Raw genomic sequence first — 23,873 nt, forward strand, 5'->3', positions numbered from 1 at the left:
CCCATGAGATGTAGTTTGGTCACAGACATGACATTTAATACAACACCATCAATCTCGAAATAAAGTCCATGTCACAGAAACCAAAAAAGAAACATGCATATCATACCAAGAGTTTATGATTTGACCAGCTTTATGGTAAAGGTTAAAGAAAAAATGATTCCTGTATTAAAAGCTGATTTTCGGACTAAATAACTAAAAAAAGAAAACTATTTTTAAAGTTCGCTCGTATAAAGTTGGAATGTGAATGTGCTTAATATGTTAATTTGGGGGGTTAACAAAGTACTTTTAGTTAGTTTGCTAGCGATTTTCAATGGAGCGTATCTGCTGTAAACGAAATCAATGAAATTCCCATCTACTCGGGCATAAGAGCATGAAGTTTTAGTAGTTAACTTACTGAAATTAAATTTGTGTTTAAAAATTTTATTAGTAAATCAGCAATTGCAAAAAGTGAATGTGAACTATTCAATGTGAAACGTAAAATCGTATGAGAATTTTTAGTATTTTCTTTCAAAGGTTTGAGAATCAGATCCTGCAATACATCAACCTCTCCTTACAGTCACAAAACAAAATTTTGCAGTGTGCAATAATTTTTTGTGCCGAAATAAATAAAAAAAAGGTGCTAGGGTTACCATTTGTTATGTTTTATCTTTATCAAGTTTGAATATACTAGAGCCTAAGTGAAATAATTTCGTAAATTAGGTCATTCAAAAAAATTCTATAGGTACGATTTAACATTCGAAATGAGATAATTTGCGAAAACAGGCTTTAAATTGTACGCACAAATGCAAGTTATATTATATTGCATCAAAAATTAGCATAGGGTAACCTTAACAAAAATTTACATGTAGAATACTGTTGCTGCGATTTTTAACTTCTTTTTTTCTTCATGTTGATTAAACTGCAAGAAATAAAAGGAAAGGATATTTTTTGTATGTGAATGTTCGCATATTTGAAAAATTTACGGAGAAAGAGGACTAGTTTTGTTTTTGAAACTAACTTTTTACATACAAAAAAAATCCATACTAAATTTAGAACTCTGAAAAAAACAGTTTTTTTTAGTTATGACAGTGTTCAAGTAAATGAGCGATATATTCACATTTTTGACCCTTCAAAAGTGAAAGATGTTTACTAACTAATGTAAACAGAGCACAGTTATTATACTATGTTTCCACCTACGCTAAATCCAAGATTTAGCTAAGTAGATTTAAAATATCTCGAGATTTATTTTAAATCTAAGATGTTCACCTACTTTTAATCCGAGATTTAGAATAAAACTCTAGATTTATGCTAAATCTACTTAGCCAAATCTCGGATTTAGAGTAGGTAGAAACGTAGTATTACCAATAAAACACGACAATTGATTAATTTCAACTCTCAATGATTTCATGACTATTCATTTTTGTATTATGTTGTATGTTAAACCCATTTAAAATTAACGGTCACAGACACAAAATCATTTTTAAAAAAAGTAGTAAACCTTTCTTACATATGATATTGTAATAGATCCTAATTGAAATGCACAGTGCTGCCAGAAAGCAAGTTAAATCAATGGTACTTTTTGAATTTTTGTTTTTATATTTTTTTTTTTATTTATTGCAGTTATGTACTCTTCTTTTTCGGCTTTTGTATCAGAGTGAACATTAATTTTTTGACAAAAAATGTCGAAATGGAGAATTTTTAGTTATTCTTCTCCATTTCGACATTTAAATTTTTGGCGAACAACACTCTTTTTTTCATTATATAAATTGTGGATGTACTTTTATTTGTAGGTAGTGTAATTGTATGAAGAAAGTTATGGGGACTTTTCACGAGTCGATTTTTGCCGTGCGGCGAAGCTTTTCGACTCGTGTGAACGTAAGCAGGCGACTAAAGTGACATTCCCCATAGAAAAATCCTAGTCGACCGATATATCGTGCGGCTAAAATTGACTCGTGAAAAGTCGGCACAAATGTATGAAGAAAGAAATAAGAAGAGAAATCTGGAAGACTGAAAGGTCAATTTTCAGTTGTGTAATTTTGGTCATACAATTTCCCATCATCAATGCCTCTCCTTCATACGTACATATTGTACGTATTGTATCTATCGCCCTTTAATTTTCTGCATGCAGACGTATGTAAATCCAGCATAAAAGTAAAATCTGGATAATTATCTGGATATTTCAAATATCTATACAGATAATAAGGTTGTTGTTGTTTGTTATACGTAAAATTTTTAATACGTAAAATTAAATAAATGTTTTAATTTCAAAAATCTCGATGTAAATTTTGTTCAAAATCTATATATGTAGATAAATAAAAAAACACACCTAATATTTTCACTTTTGTATTTTTGCTAAAAGTGGCCAGTAAAGTTAAGGTTTTTACTTCCCAAACTTGTCCTATAAAAATGTTTTTAAATCTAAAATGCATCTCGTAAATAATGCTGGATTTACATATACGTCTGAATGCAGAAAAGTAAAGGGGGATAGATACAATACGCACAATCCGTACATATCTAACGTCTGTGGTTCTTAAATACTGTGTTTCCATTCAATCATAGAGGAAGGTATTTCTTTCTCTATGCTTTCAATGCAGATCTGGAAATGCAGAAGTATGTTAATCCAGCATAAAGCCTTAACTACATTGGCTCAAAAAGTGAAAAAGTACAAAAGTGAAAATTTTCAAAAGCATTTTTGTATAGTTTTTCAGCCTGAAAAATTAAAACAAATGATGGAGAAAGCTTAGTTTTTGGTCTTATAAACAATTTATATACTCTTTTTCACAAAACTATTGGGCTTTTAAGCAATCTGTCTTTGTCTTTTTCCTTTCTATCATAACTGTTTATTAAAGAAGTACAAGAAAAAACCAACCAATCAAATCGAGTCAATTCTGAGGAAAACAAAAGCGTACATGCATAATACACGCCACTGGCTTAAAAGCCCAATTGGGCTTTTAAGCCAGACGTCAGTGTCAAAAATGAAAAAAAAAATTGAAAAAAAAGTTTTGACAGTTCAATTCTGAGGAAGATTTCAAGGCGCAATTTGATTTGATCGAATGTAAAAGAAAGTTGTGAAGTTTTGGAAAATCATTTTTTTAGTGGCAATATTTATTAAAAAATAAAAAAAACTACTATTTATTTAAAATTGTTATAAACAAATAAAAAAACAAGTTAAGTGAAAATGGTGATTTCTTGTTGTTTTATAAGAGAAATTTACTTTTGCATTGAAAATCGCATTTATTTTGTTTTCCTCAGAATTGCTTCGATTTGATTGGTTGGTTTTGTCTTGTTCTTCTTTAATGAAAAAGTTAGAAAGTCAAGTTAGAAAAGAAAAAGACAAAGACAGATTGCTTAAAAGCGAAATTGCGTTAGCCAGAAAAAAAATATTTTCACTTTTGTACTTTTTCAAAAAGTGGTGTATGTAGTTAAGCCTTAATACCCTTTTATTTTATATTTGCACACTAAAATAGAATTATCTTGGCACCACTTTCCAAAAAATTTCCCATTTTCATTCGACATATGGGAACAAAATGCATTTTTCTCTACTTGTCAAACTTTTCGTCCGTGTTTTGTAGTGCTGCACTACTGCGAGCAAGTTTAGAAATTTTTTGTATTTTTAATTCATAAAAATTAAATAAAATACACATTTAACTATCAAACACCATTCCTAAAAACAATACAAACTATAAACTTGATAAGTTTAAACCAACTTGAATCTTATTAAAGTGCATTCTTCCTAAATAAAACGAATGAAATGTGCTCCAAGACACAATTAATTACCAACCCAAAATAGACCATTTGGATTATCAAATTGATCTACGAATAAAAAAAATGTATGTTTAGATATTTACTCAATAAAATGTTTAATTAATTAATAAAGTTTATAAATTTTATTTAGTTTTGACATAACAATGCTACCAATAAAAGAAAAAATACCCGAACTAACTAAAACCGATATAACAGTGTCAGCCGATGGAGTCGCCAAATTGAATTTTGGTTTTCTCGATGAACAACATGGAGACAGTAGTCGAAGTAGTCTAGAACCGGGTGAGGTTAAAACTCCTCCATCTAGTCCAGCTGTCAAACCTAAACCTGTCCTCTCACCTTTGACCCTAAACGAATCGGTCATGGATGAGGCAAAAAAGAGGGAAGAACTGAAGTCAGCTTCTCAAGCTGAAGCTGCTTTATGCCAAGATAAAGTTCGTGCGATAATGGAACTCGATGCTATTCGAGAAAAGAAAGAAGCCGAACGTAAGAAGATATTAGAAGATATAAAGATTGCAAAGCAAGTCCGATTGCACAAAAAGAAGAAGAAAAAAGAAAAGGAGAAGGAAAAAGGTAAGAATTTTTAGAAAATTATAAATTGAAGGGAAGACCTTCAAACATTGCAAATACTCTAGCTTCGTCAAATAAGTCATTTGAAGTCATTTGATTAAAACTTAGTATTAGTTTAGTTTGTAAATACTGTCAGAACAAGAAAGAACAGAAAAGTTCAACTTTGTATTTAACAAGATCGACAGGTTGTCTACAGTGGTAAATATTCGTTTAAGCGCATTGCAATATTTTCATGTTTTCGCCTTGGTATGAGTGATTTGTCTTTTTTCTCCCACAAGTTGTTACCAAAAAGTTTCGTTGCAGTAAGTTACTTTGAAAAAAAAAAATGATAAACAATAAAAATCTATGCAGTTTGGATTATTTTATAGACAAATAAAATGCATTCCTTATTAGTCTGTACTCTCAAATAAATTATCGTTTAAACGCAGCAGCTTATTCCTTAAAAATAACAGTTATCCAATTAAATTTTTTTAATTTTTGGATATTAGATGGTAAATTCATATTATTTCTAGAAGATAAAGTGAAAAAAGTAGGTAAATAATTTAAAGTTTTCAGCAATCATGGCAAAGGGAAAACGCTTGAATGTTCAAGAAATTGATAAATTTAAGTTTCTTACGTCTCAAACCCATGTTTCACTTTCTTACGGACAAATCGCAAAGGAAATACAAAGATCAGAGTGTTTTGTTAGCAATTTCTTGAAAAAAAATTTAAGTTATGGAATAAAATTGAAAAAAGGCAATACAAAGCAGCCTCGAAGAAAAAAAGGCCAAGTTTTTCAAGACGCTACTAAAAATCGGCTTAACTGTAGGCAAATCAAGAACAAATTAGATTTGCCAATAGCAAAACAACACATTCCCAGAATCCTTCTCCAATCCAGAGGGGTAAAATTGCATAAAATGATGATAAAACCCAAACTTACAGCCTTACACAATGTAAAAATGATGATAAAACCCAAACTTACAGCCTTACACAATGTAAAAAGATTAGATTCTGCAAGAAATATTATGCATTGGAAAGATGAATGGAAAAATGTATTTTTTTTCACATGAAAACAAGTTTAACTTGGATGTTACTGACTGTAACAGTTGTAATTGGCATGATATTTCGAAGAAAAGTGCTCTCCGAAGACAGCAGAACTTCGGCAGTGATATGGAGAGCATTTTCAATTAATTTAGAGCTGCCTATTTGTTTCATATTTCAATAAACATAAACTCCAAAATGTTCACAGAATTGTTGGACGATGTTTTCCCTTCATTTATGGATGAACAGTAAGAAAAAAAAGTTGATTGATCAACAAGACAATGCTCTAATCCATGTATCTAAGGAGTCGAAAAAATGGTTTCTTCAGAAAAACATCGCTTTATTGGATTGGCCAGTTTGTAGTACTGATTGTAATTCAATGAAAAATCATTGGGGGATACTTGCATCAAATGTTTATAAAAATGGAAGACAATATGATACCATTTGGGGGTTTAAAAAATGTATCCAGACATGTTGGGAAGAAATAGACCCGGAAGCTAAAAAAACTGACGCATTCAAATGTCAAGCTAGGTTTTTGAACTTATTACATATTAGTCTATTAGGCTGAAAAAGCAATCTTTACGCTTAAAACTTGGTGAGAGCTCGTCATAAAATTGATGTCCAAGAAGTTTCACATAAAAACTAAACAAACGTAACGAAAATATTCACAGACAAAGACGGTAACGGAGAAGACACGTACGGTCTCCTCCGTTACCGTTTTTAATTGTGAATAACTTGTCAATAATTGCGAAGAAAAAAATAACAAAAATAATAAAAAATTATAAAAATTATTTTTATTTTAAGTGGAGTGATTGAATATAATTCAATATAAGTTCAAGTGACCTCAACTCCAAAAATTAATAAAGCGTTTCGCCCAGGTACGACAGTGGGCTCATCAGTTAGATCTGTCGTACCCTTACTAAGACGCCTTATTTTGGTCGATGTTTACCGACACTATATAAAACTCACAGCATGAATATACTGTGAATTATAATATTCTAAGGGAATTTGTTTAAATTCAGACACTTAGAAATTGTATGCCCGTGGTCAGGCTTATATAATAACGAAGAAAAAAATAACAAAAATAATAAAAAATTATTAAAATTATTTTTATTTTAAGTGGAGTGATTGAATATAATTCAATATAAGTTTAAGTGACCTCAACTCCAAAAATTAATAAAGCGTTTCGACCAGGTACGACAGTGGGCTCATCAATAATTGGTTGAGTTTTCTTATAAATTTCTTTGACACAAACTTTATGATGAGCCTTAACGACTCACCAAGTTACCAGAAAACAGATTGCTTTTTCAGCCAAATAGACTGGATAACAAGCGTAAATATGTCCTCTTGTTATTAATCAAAAACTCTTAAGAAATTAACTTTTTAAAATCTTATTTACTCTTACTTTTATCACAATCAAACAAACAGCTGATAATTATTGACACTTTTCACTCACTTGCTTTATCTCAAAAGTAGGAGCAGAAAAACTTGAACTTTTCTGTGCTGAACAAATTCATGAAACATAAAATGAGAGATTGTAGAAAAAGTTAAGGTGAGTTTTTTTTCATGAAACACAAAAACTTGTACCTTTTGGATCTTTTCTGTTTTTTTCTGTGTGGATCAGTTTAATTAAACAGACCTATTGTTTTAAAAATTAACATTTTTAAGTTCAAAAGTATGCTTAAAATCGAGGTTTAAGTGGAGAAAATGTCGTAAAAAACACAATTTTTAAAATTCTTGAGATTTTATTAACTAAAGCTTATTAATTAAAATATGTATATACTTTATAGATATTGTTGGAAAGGTTAAAATATCTTCTCTAAAGGTTCAAAAATTAAAATCGGTTAGAAATTGACGAAGCTAGAGTATTTGCAGTGTTTGGAGGTCTTAAAACCGTTTTTTGCCCCTAAATCCAGATGTTGAAAATCAAAGTATGCAGTTTTGATATATTCAATTCAAAAATTTGGCTGATACGTGTCATGTTATTTTATTTTTGCTCTCTAATAAAATAAATATTACTTCAAATACCTTTCGTGCTGTTTTTTGGGGAATTATTTCTCAAACATCGAACTTCACGGTTTTGACTTTTAAACGTCTATATCTCGAGTTTCAGATTTCTTACATTTTTTGTTTGTATGTGTGACTTCTATATATTAACAATATCTATCGATATGAGTTTTAAGGTTTTCGCGGTTGTTAAGACATGACATTATTAGGGTTTTTAGGAAACGTTCGGGGTGAGTACAGTAGTGAACTCACTTTATAATTACATATATATAACGCGGATAATCCTAAAAACCCTAATAATGTAATATCTATCGATTCCAGTATCAATCTTTTTTCTATCACTTTTTGTTAAGAAAATAGGTTTTTAGCCATTTTCTAAATTTTCTGTTTTTTTTAGACATAATAACATAACTCTCAACTGGTATAACGTTGATGGTAGTTCGTCCTATGGCGGGATCTTCTACTATCAAGTGACAATATTTTTTGTGTTCACCGCTGAATAGCAAAAAAAAAAAAATTAATAACATCTTGTTTGTAGAGAATTTTGTAAGCTTTATTTTATACTTTGCCATCTTTGCGATCGGGTTGCAAATAACAGAGATATGATGAAAAAACTAGATTAGGTCCCCTTTTTGTCAATATTGCCGATCCGGGCCTGGAGGTAGAGGTCAGGACTTTAACTACGTTCAATAGTATGCCTTTATTTATGTCTCCACCAATTTTCAGTTTTTACCTAATTAATTTTGCTATTTTTGCTAATTTGACTGGACTAAAGACTGTATTTTCTATTCTAGAAACACCGCTTGAAATCAGTGAGAGCGATGATATAAGTGAAGGTGAATTGCCAAGGAAGCGACACTTGGGCACTGGTAAACTCACTTATGATAGTCCCGATGATGATGAAGAAGATCTGCATAGCAGCCGGGCGAGTAGTATTGAACGAGGAGGAGGTAGCAAAGAGCCGCCAATGAATTATCAAATGGGTTATCCTCAGGATAATTTTAAAAGATTTAGGCCAGTTGGTCCACCAATGCATCCATTTATGCGAGGTGGTGGTCGAGGAAACTTTCATCAGATGAGACCACATCATCGACCTAGATTTGATGGTCGCGGTGGAATGAGAGGTGGGATGAGAGGATTTTTTCGACCTCATGCTCCTTTTGGGGGAATGGGTGGTGGTGGTCCGAAGCATCGGTTTCCTGCACCGCATTATCGAGAGTATTTATTTAATTTGAGATTTTTAGTGAAAATGGATTTAATATAAAAATTTATTTCAGAACTTTTGTCGATCAACGCCCTAATAGTCCAGTTAATAGAATACAAAGTTCTGTTGTACATCCGCCAGCTGATAAATCTACTCTCAAGTAAGTTTAAATAATTTTTTAACTTGCCAAAAATTTTCAACTTTTTAAAATATTCCAAAAAGATTTATATCAAATTTTATAGATTTAGGTTCAGTAAGCTCATTTGATGTATTTAATTCTTCACATTTGGGGTAATGTTCATATACTAATTTTTAAGTTTTTCTTTATTTTTAGCGTTTATAAAAATTTTCCAGAAAAATGTATACTAAACTTAATGTATTCGGAGTCAGAAAGCATAAAACTGACATTCATTAATTTTTAGAAGCTCTATTTTTTGAAATATTTTAGTTTTTCACATTTTTGTAGTAATTTCGTACTAATTTTAATGTTATGATTATTATTTAACTGTTTGTTAACAACTTCCAGAAAATTTTTTATCGAACCTAATGCATTTGGGTTCACTAGCCTAAAAATCAGACTGGTTCCTTTCTAGGAGCTCTAATTTTTTATATATTTTCATTTTTCACATTTTTGGGGGTAGTTTCACACCATTTTTTTAGTTTTTCTTATCACAAGCGTTTTTACTTCGAATGCAATGTATTTCGGTTCACTAAGTAAAATACAAGAAAAAAGTATGAATTTGTATGCCTTTTTATGTATGAATTATTTAAAAACTAGAGCTGGTAGAAAAAAAACTAATGTTGTTTTCCGATCAGCAACCTCCATTTAGTAAAAAATGATAAACAACTTCTATTCTGTTCTCCATACGATCCGGATTTTAAACATAAATTCATCTGTCCCGCTGGGACATCTTTTTTTCCGTGTTGGGGAACGGCTAGAGTCAAAACTCAGAAAGTTTCGACTTTGAATATTCAAATTTGTAAAGTCTACATTCCACAGTGGTACCGATTTCTAAGAAGGGCTGCCATAGGGGATTATGGTTAGGATAGCAACAAAATATACTTGAATATGTGTGAGAATATATTTTTTTAGCAATAAAAAATGAATTAATTTAAAAACAATTGTTTTATTAAGAAATCTTGTATATATTTAATAAATAACAAAATGTAAAAAGAAGCCTTGAATCTACATACAAACAAATGATAAGTTATTTTTTAAAATTATTTATTTGGTTTTTTTTTCAATTTCAGTCATAATTTTTATGTTACATTTCAGATTTAAAGCTTGCTTAATATCATATATTTTTATAAAAATATGTGCAAAAACTTAAGGAAAACATAAAAACTTAAAAAAAAAAAATTTTTTTTTGAAAAAGTTTTAAATATGAGAAATATGGGTAAAATTGAAACAATGAGTGTGAAAGAGTCAGTCGTAGCCCGTCGCACTTACTCGCAGACAGATTCAATTGTTTAAGAAACTACACGTGCGAGAGAAAATTTATGTATATGAATCATGTATTTATATTGATGACAACATAGTTAAAAGTTTCGGTAAAGTAAGAAGAAAAACAAAAGTATGGAATTTAAACCTGTAATTTTCTAGTCCGTTTTTTATTGAAAATTTTAAATAAAATTGAATTGTAAACTCTTTAAATAAAGTACATACCTTCAACTTTAAGTTCAATAACAAAAAAAAAACTTTAAAAATAATTTTAACCGAAAAATACACTTAAAAGTTTAAGTTGATTCGGGACCAAAAATAAAGCATTGAAATCAGACTTTTTTCGACAACTTTTCATGGTCGATATGAAAAGTTGCGTTATTTTCTCAAAATGTCTGTTATACTATCTTAAAGAATATGCTTTTTATAACAAACTAGCTAACCCCACCCGCTTCGCTGAGTGCATTTGAATCATTTATTTTCAAAACATGATAAGTCCACTTTTTTTCAAAATTCGTTTTTTTTTTTGACTAAATTGTTACTCTAGGGATAACCACGTCTATCTTCAAAATAATGTAGTATCTACTCCATCTATATCCGATCTTACAGCTAAGCGAAATATTTTTTTAGTATCAAAAACAGGATAAGTCCCGGACTTATCATCTTTTGAAAATAAACAACAGCTTTTTATGTGTAAATGCTATATTAAGCTACTGGCTGAAAATCTTAAGTTTAAAGCTTCTTTAAAGTTAAAGAAGCACTCCGAACATTATACATTATTTTTTAATCTCAAATACTATTTTGTGATAGACTGGAGATGAAAGCAAAATTGTGTACCCATTTTAAAAGTAATTTCACATCCGTATATTTTCAAAGTATGATAAGTCCAAAAGCGTTTTTTTTTTTGAAGTTATACTTCTTTTGCGGCGTTGGGTATGAAAATTTACTTTTGGAAAAGAAATGTCAAAGGGATTAGCAAGTAGCACCATCTACCGCTCATAATAATTGTAAAACAGTTTTGTTATGGTATGAACCAACTTTGTGAATTTTAAAGTGGCGTATTCAAAAAAAAATTTGGAGGGGGCTGGAAAATTTTTCAAAAATTTTTTAGAAGGGTACGAAAAATTTTTCTTTCTAATTTATTTAACTTTGATCGAGAGTGAAGCACTGTGCTGCGGTACTGACAGTGGTATAGTAGCATTTAACTGCTCTCGACGTTTACATATTCGTACTACTGTCTCCTGTTTATAAAGTTCTTGTGTCCCAAACATTTTACAGCAGGAAGTTGAGTTATCCTTAAAAAAACACTTTATTTTGTTATGTTCCGCAATTCGACCGAAAGTGAATTGAAATCATAGTCTTCATTTCGGTTGATTTCGAAAACTTCGAAATTATTTCGAACTGTCAAAACTGAAAGATCATCCATTTTTATTTGTTTCTGAAGTTAAATTATTACTGCTGGATGCAATTTTATCGGAAATTTTAATGAAAAAAAAGAAGAATTCAAAGGAATAAATAAGGAGACACACATAATGTAAGTTTTGATAATATTAAAAAGGCACCAAATCCACGAACAGAAATAAAGTGAATTGAATGCGATCAGAAAATCTAAATGAGTGAAAAATCCAGAAAATGAAAGTCTGAAAAGCTAATTTTTCATTAAATTATTTTTGATGTTTAATCCGAAATATATATTTTTTCGAAATATGTTGCTTTTTTAATCCAAATTCGAAGCCCAAACTGAAATTTGCTGAAACAAACAATTGTGTTGACCACTGAGAAATTCAATTTCCAATAGCTTTGAGAAATATGTATATTATTTTTGAAAAAAAGTGTTTATTGAGATTGCATAAGAACTTTTTCAAAATTAAACGGTGATGTTATTCGACGTACCCCCCTCAATACGCCACTGAATTAGAAGTATAACTTCAATCGCGTGTACGTACATTTGTGTACACACCCTCTTTTTTTTTATCTTTTGAACTATCGCTCCAAAAATTAAAAACGAAACGGTATTTTGTACCTAGGCAAAAGTTCTACAAAATATATTTTTTATAAATTTTGCTACACACATCAAAAGAAAATAGAACGTTTTTTTCTTCTCCTGCAAAATTTTAAATCATGGACTTATTATGTTTTGAAAATAATGATTCATTTATAAAAAAAATTTAACCTGTGTGAAAATATGTTAACAATTGCGCTCATGGGCAGTCTTGCCCCAGTCATATCATATCTGATGTACTGGGGTCGAATTACAGCATACGATTACGATCATTCGTTAACGTTTTTACTATTTAAGAAAAAGTTAAAAATTTTATTTTTTCACTGAAAAATACAACTGACATGACACATGAACAATTTGATGAAAAATCACAAAATTTACCATAATTCTTCGGCGCCTCAACTGAGCTTGGTAAAACTTACAGACGTGTTCGATTATACTAAAAGGCACGTATTTTATATTGCAAGTGTTGCCAATTTTACTTTTTTTCATACAACGTAGTACAAAAATGGTCTTGCCCTAGGGCCGCCAGATAAAATAATATTAATGTCGGGACAACAGGTTTTAAAAGTCGGGACAAATCGGGACACCAAACAAACTTATTTCCTACATTTTTTCGGATGGTAAAAATTCCCTGTTTTGACAGTTTTCTAATTTTGAATGCGGACCTAAAATATAATGGAGTGTGAATAAATTAAGGCTAACAGCTTTTTATCTAAAGCTGGAAGTTTTTCATTTTGGAAATTCTAAGCTTTTGGCATTTACCAGATTTCAATTGTCTGAACTCTAACGAAAGTTATAGTGCTTACAAACATCAAGACGCCACAAAATATCTCAAAAACATGTTTGTAAATTTGGGCCGGTAGTTTTACTATTCATTTATACACGTGTAATAATAAAAGTGGTAATATATTTTCACCAAAAGGGAAACAACACGTAGCAAATGTTTTTAGGAAGAAAATGTCACCTCAGCTAAATGTTTTCGAGAGAGAACAAAAATCATTTTCATCAATTTCAAGGGTAAAGCCATTATGAATGTGTTATATCTGAGGTTTCAAAAACTTACTTTTCATTGACATTTCAACATTGTATTTCTGTTTTAACGGTTTAAAAAAAAGATCAAAATGTTTGATGAATATGATTGTTCGAAATCAATTGAAATTGCTGCACATCAATAGTGATTCATTACGCAGTCACATTTTTTTCTTGCCGAACGATTTCAAACAAAGACAGATTAAAAAAACAGAATGTCGGGACAATATCGGGACATTTTGTCAATCGGGACGTCTGGCAGACCCCATAGGCGGTCTTGAACCCCATTTCCACTATACTTTTTTATTTAAACACGAACATTGTTCCAATATTTTTTGTAAAAATAAGACCGAGGATCAGAATGTGTGTATTGCAAATGTGGATTAAATGACGACGCTTTTGCTGATCCTGAGTAATGTTATCTTAACAATAATACCAAAGTCAGGATTTAAACGATAATAATTAATAATTATTTTGAAGCCTGTCTTAATTAATTTATTAACAAATTAAGCTAAGTTAGAATTTTAAGAAATCGAGAGTGTTTCTTCACTCGTACAAATTAACAGCAATGTAAAGATGGAAGAAAAGGTATTATTTTTTTTGATACAAACCATCTACATATTAATACCTTTCAAACAAAAAAAAAATTACCAAAATCGGACCAGCCAAACTCGAGTTTATCGGCCACACACACTTAACGAACTCATTTTTATATATAAGATATAACGAAAAATGACGTCATTATATTGACATCGATATTTCGGCCTATGGCCTACTACGGAACCACTGTGCATTCGTGCGAAATCTGCAGAAATCTTGTTATCAAATGCATATGTTTTCAAATGGCCTCTTTCTAAATCTGGATAAGTCCCAACTAATTGCAATACCTAAAAAGCATATTGAGACATCATTTTCGTTTTTGTTATGCTATTTTTGTATGGGATTTTTTGTTTCGCATCCTCAGCGAACTATCTGAAGACATTAATTGTTTTCGAAAAAATGTCGATTGAGTTTATTTTTGTTGTTTATTTTGCCATTTCATGCCTCTCTGAGCTTCGTGTTTGCTTTAAATTGATTATTTTGTATTCCAATTTTTGATACGTTACTGGGTAACAAAATGAGCAACAAAAACAAAAAAAAAACTCAAGCTTCATTTCTAAACACAAAATTAATGTCTCCAACAATTATTTGTTTTCGAAAATGAGGTGGAGACTTCTCGAAATAAACTGGTCGAACAGAGTGCTGTTGATGGAAAAGCAAAACCATTGAATGAGAATACATTCACTTTTTGTATGGGATTTTTTGTTTCGCATCAGCATCGTACTAGGCTTTATGTATAAATGCAACAACTATAAATTGTTTTATAGAATTCAGTGCTCACGTCAATTCAATAATGTGAACAGGGCAATTTTTTTTAGTTAACCTTTTTTGTTTTTTGTTTAAATTTGCAAATAAATATACGTGATTCACATCAATAACAATAGAACCTTTCTTTTTTTAAAAAGAACTCAAGAATAACAACAATTGCTGATAAAATTTTGAAAAAAAAGACAATTCATACCATTTTTTGACACTTTTCTCATTTTTTTAACTTTTAATTTTTCTTTGCTTTATTCAAAATTTAAATAATTTGGGTTTGCTCATGTAATAGTGATTGCAAAATTGTGGTGTTTTATTTCATCTCAAAAGTTTTATCTTTCAAAATAAAAAAAACTGTTTATTGACTAAATCTGTAGGTTTGCAGATTTGATTTACGTATATTACGTTCAAGGAATGACCTCACCACACAGGTATTCGGTAGCGATACGGGTAATTGTATGAAAACAATCCAAATCGGAATTTCAACGTTTAGAAGTGGATTTTTTTCATAATATTGCCAGTACTGCTACCGCATACTTTTCTGGTGTGATCGTTTCTTAAATCTTATCGTCCATAGTTGTAAAATAGCGATAAATGTTGCATTAAAAAAAAAACGAAAAAAGACCTTTTTGATGTTTTTTCTAAATGGATCTCACATTTCCTACAGAGTAGACTTTATTTTATTGTTTTAGGGCTTGTTCAATTTTGTAGCATCCGAATTGTGTTTCAAGGCTACCAGCAACACTAATGATCTTGTATATTTTCTTCATACTTAGTACAATAAAAACCATTTTTTCTTTTTTTCAGATGGACAAAAACTGAACCATCAATTTCCTATTCCTTCAATGCCTCCACCATCAACACTGGAATTGAAAAAGGAATTGAAAAGATGCGTAAAGCTGCAAAGAAAAAGAAAAAAGTAAAGAAAACCAAAAGCCGAAAAAACAAAACTCATGAAAAATCCAGAAAGAAGAAACCAGAAAAACCAAAATCAAAGAAAAAATCACGAAAGAAGCAAAAAGAGAGTAAAAGTAAAAGATCTTCAAAAAAACATAAAACTGATGATGAACCACTTCTATTTGAGGATCAAATCAAAGAAGAACCTACCCCCCTAAAGATTAAAATTAAAAAAGAAGACAATGAAGAGTGTTGGGATGAAAATAAGGAATCAACTCCAAAAGTTCGTCCAGCAACTCCACCAAAAAGTTACAAGCACATGAATGAAAATGAAAAATCCTTAGAAGAAAGTCAAACAGAATCACCACCTCGTCGACATAAGAAGAAAAAGAAGGACAGCAAGAAAAGAAAACCGAAAAAATCAAGGTCTAAAGAGAAACCCGATGAGTCATTTAGTCCAAACCCATTGGAACTTATACAGCAGCTTCGAGATTCTGTTGATTCTCCACAAGGAAGAAAGTCTGAATTGAAAAAAATCATAAACATAGAAATTAACAAGGAAATATCTCTAATTCAGGGAGATGAAGGAAATATATTGATCAAAATCGAAAATGACGTTCAGGCAGCACCGATATCGATTCCAGATGAATCCAATAAAAGCTCTATTGTCTCCCCGGAGCTAGCAGTCACTTCTAAGAAGGTGATTGAAGAACGCCCAAAACCACGTAAAAAGTCATCATCAATTGAGTCACAATTTGGCTCTACTCCTCCTATGCCAAGTGAGAAAGAACAAAAGCAAGAAACTCCTAAGGAAGACATTAGGCTGAAAAGTAGGTCACCAATTAAAACCCCCATTGCGTCGAATGAAAAGAAAAATCTTTCCTTCGAGAAGAAATCCGATGAGGTCGTGGTCAAAACAAAACCGATCACTCCAACCGAGCGTCGGAACCCATTCACTGGCAAGCCAATACAAAACCGATCTCGATCAAATTCTAGAAAACGCATGTCCACCCCAGAAAAACGAAATCCATTTGCATCACGCAAAGATGAAAGTATGGACAGACAACATCCTAAAAGCAATCGTCGATCTCGTTCAAATACTCCCTTAGGTGGATCTGCAGGTAAAAAATGGACAAGATCACGATCAACTTCGATGGATAAGTACGATCGACCATGGAATCGTTCCATGGAAAGGCAAAAAAAGTCATTTGACAGATCCTTTTCCAAAGGCAGACGGTCTAGATCTCCAAAAAGAGGTTCTAGAGACATATACAATAAACATACACCTGATCGCAAGTTTGATCGGTCATTTTCCAAATCCAGTAAGTCGCCTGCAAGTAATCCATTCAGCTCGAAAGAACGAATTCCTCCTCGCGGCAAATCACCGTTTTCTTCTAAAGATCGCAAGGAATTTAACCGACGATCACGATCACGTAACCGTTCAATGTCAACTGATAGACGAAATACCTCCCTGGAGACACCAAAAAATCAATCAGATAAAAGACAATCATCTTTATCGCCCATGCAATTATCAATGGAAGAGCAGAAAAAATCTTCACCAGGCAAAAAACCCCCTGAGTTGGTGAATAAAACCGAAAAGACCTCAAAATCTGATTTAGTATTTGATATGTTCGCTGAAGATGTACCCGAGGCTCCAAAGAAACCACTGAATAATCCTTTCAAAACCAGGCGATCTCGTTCCCGAACCCCGCCGCCATTTGGAAAAAATACAAACTCAAAACCCAAGACCCCATCCTCAGATAGACGTGAAACTTCTTCAACAGAATTTCGAAAATCTGCCAATAGATCGCTCTCTCGTGATAAGCAAGCAAGACCTTTCCACAATAAATCTCGATCAAAAAGTAACGAACTCTCGACTCCTAAACCTAAAATAACCCATACTCCAAAAACACCCAAATCTGACAAACCCAGTGTGAAGAAATTGACTTCGGAACGTCTTTCATTTATCGATGATCTTATACCGATAAAAGATAGAAAAGATAAAATATCAGGAGTCGAGAGTCCAGACACTGACGATTACATGGACAATTGGGAGAATGACGTTGATTTTATGTCAAATCAAGATAGTTCAACGCCAACAAAACGTTTGGACATAAAAAAAGTCCTAAAAATAGATCAACCAAAGAAACAACAACCATCTCCTTTGGTCATAGAAAGTGAGAAGATCAATGATGGATTTGAAAATCCTCTCCTTGTTAATCCAAGTCCACCACCTGCAAAGGAAGGTGACGATCAAATGAAGCATGTTGATGTTTCTGTGGTCAGTTTACCTCCTGCTCAGGAAGTGGTCAAAATTAAAGTAGAATTGACAGAAACAAATGAAATTGATCAACCAAAAACTCCTACGAATGTAGTAAAGAATCCAGTTGCTGGAGAAGATAGAAGTGTTCTCTTTGGAATGCAAGAGCTGTATGATCAATTTATAAAAAGTGTAGAAGGAACCGGTGTGGATATGTCAAAGATTAAGCCGAAAGATAAAACACCAGAAACGGATATTTCCCATGCAGAATCAGAATCCACCGATCATAAAGAGAGTAACAGCTCATCGACTTCGACTACATCAACCATTTCCACTTCATCGTCGTCTTCATCATCCAGCTCGAGTTCATCGTCATCATCTTCATCTGAAGAAGAGAAAGACGAACCAGATACATCAAAGAAAAAGACCAAGAAACGTAGTAATCGAGTTGCAAGTGATTTCAAGAAAATCCAACAATTGGAAGAGAATCTTGCAAATATACAAAGTATGCGAGCAAATTATGATTCAGGTGATGAGATTGTCGAGGAGTTGAGGAAGATGGAAAATCTTCTCCTCCAAGAAAAGAACTTAATTTTACAGAAATATGCTAAAGATCTAACAACAACTGATTCGGGTGTTGATTCCACGAAGAGTAGTTGCGAAAATTTAGCTGTACAGCCCCAGTTTATACCCACTCTACAAGAAGCCAGTATGGACGATACGAAGGTATCCGAGCAAGAAGACATTAAAATATTCGATGCTAATCGAGAGGCAATTAAATTGACAATATCACCAATGAAGAAACCCAAAGCAGGTGTGGCTAGTACTTCATCGTCAATTAAAGCAATTGAACCTTTGAAGCATGAAGAAGATGCAGATTTTACAGAGAAACTTCTAGCTAAGCCGGTAAAAGAAGTGGCAATTGTAAAGCCAATGATTGATACAAACTCGTCAAGGTCAAGTGAAGATCGTCGTTCGAGTGGTGAGAGGTATAGCAGACGGGAAACTCGATCTTCGTCGAGAACGAGGGCTGTGAGGCCGAGAATGCGTTCACTATCTGTAAGTCCGCGGAGAAGAGGAAGGTTTTCATCGCCTCAACCACGACGTGGCCCAAATGGTGAGTAATTTCATGTTTTTTTTTACTATTTCTCGCAGTATTTTCCTTAGGTCAACGAAGCTATCATTTTTTAGACAATTTTATCAATCAAATACTTCCGCCTGATCTTCATCTTTCTATTACATATTCATACGTCACTTCTTCACCCTCCCATATTCTGCACACTCTCTCCTCCTTTTGAATACAGTACCATATTTCTCTCACCTCATTTATAAGTGTGACATTTGCTTTTCTCCTTGTTCTTTCAGTCTTCCATCATGCTTCCAAATTCCTTCTTTGTACCACCTGTTATATCTTGAGTCTTTGATTGGCTCCCGTCTCTAATTTTCCTGTCCATTGTCCAATCCCTCGTATCCGTTCATATTGTCTTGTCTTCCCTCCATTCATTTCACTTCTTCTCTTCCTTGTTCCCATTGTGATCCTCTCCCCCGTCCATCTCTCTGTCCTTATTTTATTTACTCTAAACATTTTCTCTTCTCTTCCTGCTCTTATCATCTTTTTGTTTCCTGTTTCACCATGTATCCTGGAGTTTGCCATTCTACCAATAACGTCCATTTGAGGTACATCTCTTGTAGCGTTTCCATTACTCCTCAATCGGGCACATGCCAGCGTTCCCCGATACGTTTGGTAAAAATTCGTTTGCTTTATATTTAAACCCCATGACTTCTTGTTTAAAACTTCCTTGTATCACAAAGTCAAAGGCAAACAGAAACTATTTCTCCTACCTCTGGCACTTTTCAATGTAGATATCGGGTGTTTTCATCTTTCGTTTGTTTTATACATCACTCAAACTTCCCAAGCCTTTTAGTTGTTGTGTCAGTCATTTACGTCAGCGGTAAGAGCCCAGGAACTGTAAAAAATCCAATTGCTAGAGGATGTCGTGAAAGCTCCTTAGAGGCCTGTGGTCGAAATAACCCATATAAAAAGTTTACTGAGAACTTCGGCCTTACTAAAATTAGTGACTATACAGTTGATTCTGTGAATGAATTCTTTCGCTAGTGCCATCTTTTGGGCCTACAACCTTCCTATTTGCAAAAGCTTGCACCGGTTACTGCCTTGAGAAATGTTTTAACTGAAATACCCCTTCCCTTTTCCACTCTTCAGGATAGTGTCGATGTCGTTGGCTCTGCTTGTAACTTTTTGGGAATACCGCCGATTCCTACCACCTCTTATTGTTTTCCATCACATTTCGTGATGCAACGCCATATTTGGTCATATTTTACAATACAAACTATTTAACGCCAACAAAACCTAAACAATTTCCTAATCCATATCGAATATCATTACAGCTCGGTACAGGGGTCGTCGAAGCCGCAGTCGCTCCCCTCTACGTCGTCGACGTCGACCGGATCCTATGCCACGTAAAGGTCGAACTCACTCACGCTCCCGGTCACTATCACCATGTCCACCAGGACGACGTCGATCACGAAGTAGCTCATACGACAGACCATTCTCTAGGTCTCCACTCCCATTCAAACCACCATCACCGCCGATGCAAAGAAGTTCATCACGAAGTCGTAGCATTTCTCCCACCGGACGTAATTCTCAATCCATATCGCCTTCTTATCACTACAACTCACATCGTTCGTCGTACATCCCCCAAGATTCGTCCTACTACTACCCAGATCCATCAAATCGCATATCCCTCGATGCCCGAATAAATATCGTCCTCAACGGTCAGGATGGTTCAGCACAAAATCCTTATGGCGGCTACAACTACAGTACATATGGATACATGTCTTTGCCACCTCAACCAGGTGGTCCGCCATCAAATTATCAACACATGAACTATGCCAATCAGTATGTCAACACCTCCGATCAACAAGTCTATTCTAATATACCAACTATCAGCTCAGGAATGAATAATTCCCAATTTTTCTACGATGAACAACAACCCTACCCACAGCCATCACAATCACAACCATCGTCTTTGTTAAAAGAACTGCCCAAAGCTACTGCTGTAGCTGTGCAAAAGGGTAATGTACTGGAAATTGTTCCAAGCATGGAAATGCCATCGATCAAACCGTCAGAGGAAAAGAAGGATCAACCACCGGAACCCACAGTCGAAGTTAAGATTGAAAAAGTTAGTCCTGAGAAACCAAAAGCGAAAAAAGTTAAAAAGATTTCTGCAATTTCGTGGAGAGAAGAAGTCAGTAATAGACACATTGCATCGGCTGTTTTGAGACTTGGCAAAGAATCTGATGGAAATGCAAGAGGAATTCTCAAAAAAATGGCAATGGAAGAGTAAGTTTTGTATATATTTGTGTTTCTTTCAATTTAAATTCATATTTTCTCCTTTTCTTTCTTTTTCTACAGAAAAGCTCTAAGGAAAAAGGTTTACTTCGAAGATGGTATTTTCCCAAATCGTGACAGTGACGAAGAAGATCGAAAAGCTGTTGATACCAAAATTCGTCGAAAATTGAAGGCTTTACGCAAGAAACACGGTCTAAAGCCAGCTAAAGAAATCGAGGTGGTAAAGCCTGAATCCAAGAAAGATGTAGATCCCGTGGAAGATGAGCTAAACTTTAAGATTGATCCAGAACTCGACAGTCTACCACCACCTCCGCCACCACCTGGCTCACCTCCGGCTAATTTAGAACAACCAGTCTATTTGAGACCTCCCACACCAACTCCCCTGTTCTATTTCCATTTCGATGCAGTTGTACATTCAATGTATGTCTCGCAAATGGAAAATCCCATTCCGCCGCGTCTCCTCAATCCCAAATTAGTTCCGCCAAACTTAAATGCTGCTCCTGGAACTGCTGGAGCTACAACAGCAACAACTGCTGCTGCAACAACAACTGCACCTGCAGCTCCATCTCCCTCGACTACAGTCTCACCACCATCTTCAAATTCTAAAAAAGATTCAAATCGAGATTATTCTTCACCGAAGCAGAGCAAAGTGGCAGTTCCACCTGCAACAAGGCGAGAAAGTCCATCAATCAAATCAAATGCTATTGCAACGCCACCACCTCAACGACCTGCATCACCCAAAATATCGCCAGGCATTTCCCCAACCCAAGTAGCTTCACCGAAATTCACAAGTGCATTTGTTAGCGCAAGTGGACCTCCTGCTCGTCAATCGCCAATTGGATTCTCTGGTGTTCGACCGGCGGGACTAACTCGACTGCCCCAATCACCTCTTGCTAGAGCTGGACCTCTACCTGTTATACCGCATCAGTTTAATGTACCACCTCCTAATATGACTGCCCCACATCCAGGGCCACATTCTGGATCACATACTGGACCAGTCCATAAGATGATGCATGGTACACCTCCTCCACAGTTTTTCATGCGAGGGCAAGCTCCCATGGACCTGCACAATATGAGAAATATGCCACCGATGATGCGCAATATGATGCCACCAAACCATCTTTTACCCGGAAATGGCCAATCTCATCACCAAATGCATCCGCAACAGCAACATCCACAACAGCAGCATCCACAACAACACCCCAACCAACATCCCCAACAAAAGCATTCGCAACAACAGCAAATGCTCCAACATCCTTCTCAAATGTCCCAACAACACCATCCGCTCCAACACCAGCAAATAAGTGGTCCGCCGCATATGAAACAACATATCCCGCAGCATGTACAACTACATCCCACACAACATTCTCAACAAATGATGCAACAACTGCCCCCACAACACCAACAACAGTTGCCACCTCAAATTATGCACCATCAGCATTCGCATTTACCACATCCGGGTCATCAATCTCATGCCCCACATCCACAGGCAATGGTCGCCCCATTTAATATCCAGAGAAAATAGTTGTAAGAGTCTTTAATTAGGCCTAGTCTGAGAGGGGGCGTTAAGAACACTCCTTTAATTAATTTTTTATTTGTTTTTGCAATATGCACATGAAGTAATGTAATGAATTTTAAAACACAACTGAAACATGTCAGTGAGATGGAAAATAGAATAATTTGTATTAAATAAGAAAATATATGCGACATTTAAGAGCGCAGTCTTAGAAATAAACGAAAGTTATACATTAAACTTACTGTTAGTGTTTTTTTTTTTTATAAAAATCAATTTCTAAATGGCTAAAGTCTAAGAGTTTTAAACAACGTGGCAGAGGAAGACATCATTTTAGATGTAGGTGGGCTTAACTAGAGACCTCAAGATAGCGACTGATCAAGAGAGCTTCTCGTCCTCGTTTTTAAATTTCCGTATAGTGTTAGTATTATTTTTGTGTTGAGGTCCAAAAATGCTAGTTCTGCTAGAATCATTTCTAGGTACGATTTGAGAAAATTGAATGGTTCGTAGGTAGAACTGAACAAAATGGAGTGAAATCGGAGAAATGAGAGGCAACGTTTTAAGCCTAATTACAATAGAAGTCATGTTTGTACTTTTATTTCATTATTTTAAAAACGAAACACGGATCTTTGCAGACCCTAATTAACGTTAGCCTTGATTTGAAACAAAATATATATATACATACAGCTTTTAAACTAAAACTAAAAGATTAAAAAATATTTTTCGATTATGCGATTCATTTTCGAAATATTTACGGCTGTTCTGATTTCCATTCGAATCCTATTTTCTTCCGTTTTTAAACTCCGTATTCGAATTCGAACACATTTTGCGAATTCATAGGTGTTTCGAAAAACGAACGGTTCTTCAATCCGACAAATTTTGGCCGTTTTCAATCCGGGTAGCAATTTTCTATCGGAAAACAATATTCTCCAACAACAAAAAAGTCGAATGGAAATCAGAACAACCGTTTTCAATCCGTACGCATTAATATTCGTTTCCGTTTTCATATTCGAACGAATATAAGAACAGCTGCAATTGATGCAAATGACAAATCAATTTTGGGCGTCTTAAAACTAAAGGACTCAATTTATGTGATTTCTTTCATTTGAAGAAAGCACCCTTATATAAATAAATTTAAATGTAAATTTTAAAAGCATAACGTGAACTTTGAACAAAAACTACGTTTTTCGATCTTCTAAAAAAAATATTAATAAACACCTAAAAACTAATTACTTAAAGAAAGAAACTTTAGAGCTTTTGTGTAGAAAAAAAAAAACATTCAAACTGGTTCTGCCATTAATCACAGTGATCAATCATGAATAGCAAGTGCCCAACACACAAATTTTTCCAGACCGTTGTTTATCATTTCTTACTAAAAAAAGGGTGCTGATTCCGAAAACAACAGTTTTTTTTCTAGCAGTTCTAGTTTTTAAATTATGCATATATGAAAAAGCATA

The 23,873-nt window shown here is 33.7% G+C and overlaps 1 protein-coding gene across 3 annotated transcripts; it reads left to right on the plus strand.

The window, feature by feature from the left end:
* Window positions 1-3,535: 3,535 nt before the first annotated feature.
* On the plus strand, window positions 3,536-22,660 carry LOC129908770 (serine/arginine repetitive matrix protein 2). 3 transcript variants are annotated; one of them, XM_055985522.1, is made up of 7 exons: window positions 3,536-3,809; window positions 3,875-4,314; window positions 8,133-8,556; window positions 8,616-8,702; window positions 15,184-18,650; window positions 19,940-20,894; window positions 20,967-22,660. In XM_055985522.1, exons 2-7 carry the CDS (start codon window positions 3,888-3,890, stop codon window positions 22,426-22,428), a joined length of 6,822 nt encoding a protein of 2,273 aa, XP_055841497.1. In that variant the 5' UTR covers window positions 3,536-3,809; window positions 3,875-3,887; the 3' UTR covers window positions 22,429-22,660. The 3 variants fall into 3 exon arrangements, with proteins under 3 accessions (XP_055841497.1, XP_055841499.1, XP_055841498.1); XM_055985524.1 differs by lacking the exons at window positions 3,536-3,809; window positions 3,875-4,314; window positions 8,133-8,556; window positions 8,616-8,702 and adding an exon at window positions 14,776-14,807; XM_055985523.1 differs by lacking the exons at window positions 3,536-3,809; window positions 3,875-4,314; window positions 8,133-8,556; window positions 8,616-8,702 and adding an exon at window positions 15,007-15,044.
* The last annotated feature ends 1,213 nt before the right edge of the window (window positions 22,661-23,873 follow it).

The sequence above is a fragment of the Episyrphus balteatus genome, chromosome 2, assembly GCF_945859705.1.
Source record: "Episyrphus balteatus chromosome 2, idEpiBalt1.1, whole genome shotgun sequence".
NCBI classification, from domain to species: Eukaryota; Metazoa; Arthropoda; class Insecta; order Diptera; family Syrphidae; genus Episyrphus; species Episyrphus balteatus.

Coding starts and splice junctions, on each gene's coding strand:
- LOC129908770 (XM_055985522.1), top strand. CDS start 3,888: ATGCTACCAATAAAAGAAAAAATACCCGAACTAACTAAAACCGATATA. Junction 8,557..8,615: donor CCTGCACCGCATTATCGAGA/GTATTTATTTAA, acceptor AATTTATTTCAG/AACTTTTGTCGATCAACGCC. Junction 18,651..19,939: donor ACCACGACGTGGCCCAAATG/GTGAGTAATTTC, acceptor ATATCATTACAG/CTCGGTACAGGGGTCGTCGA.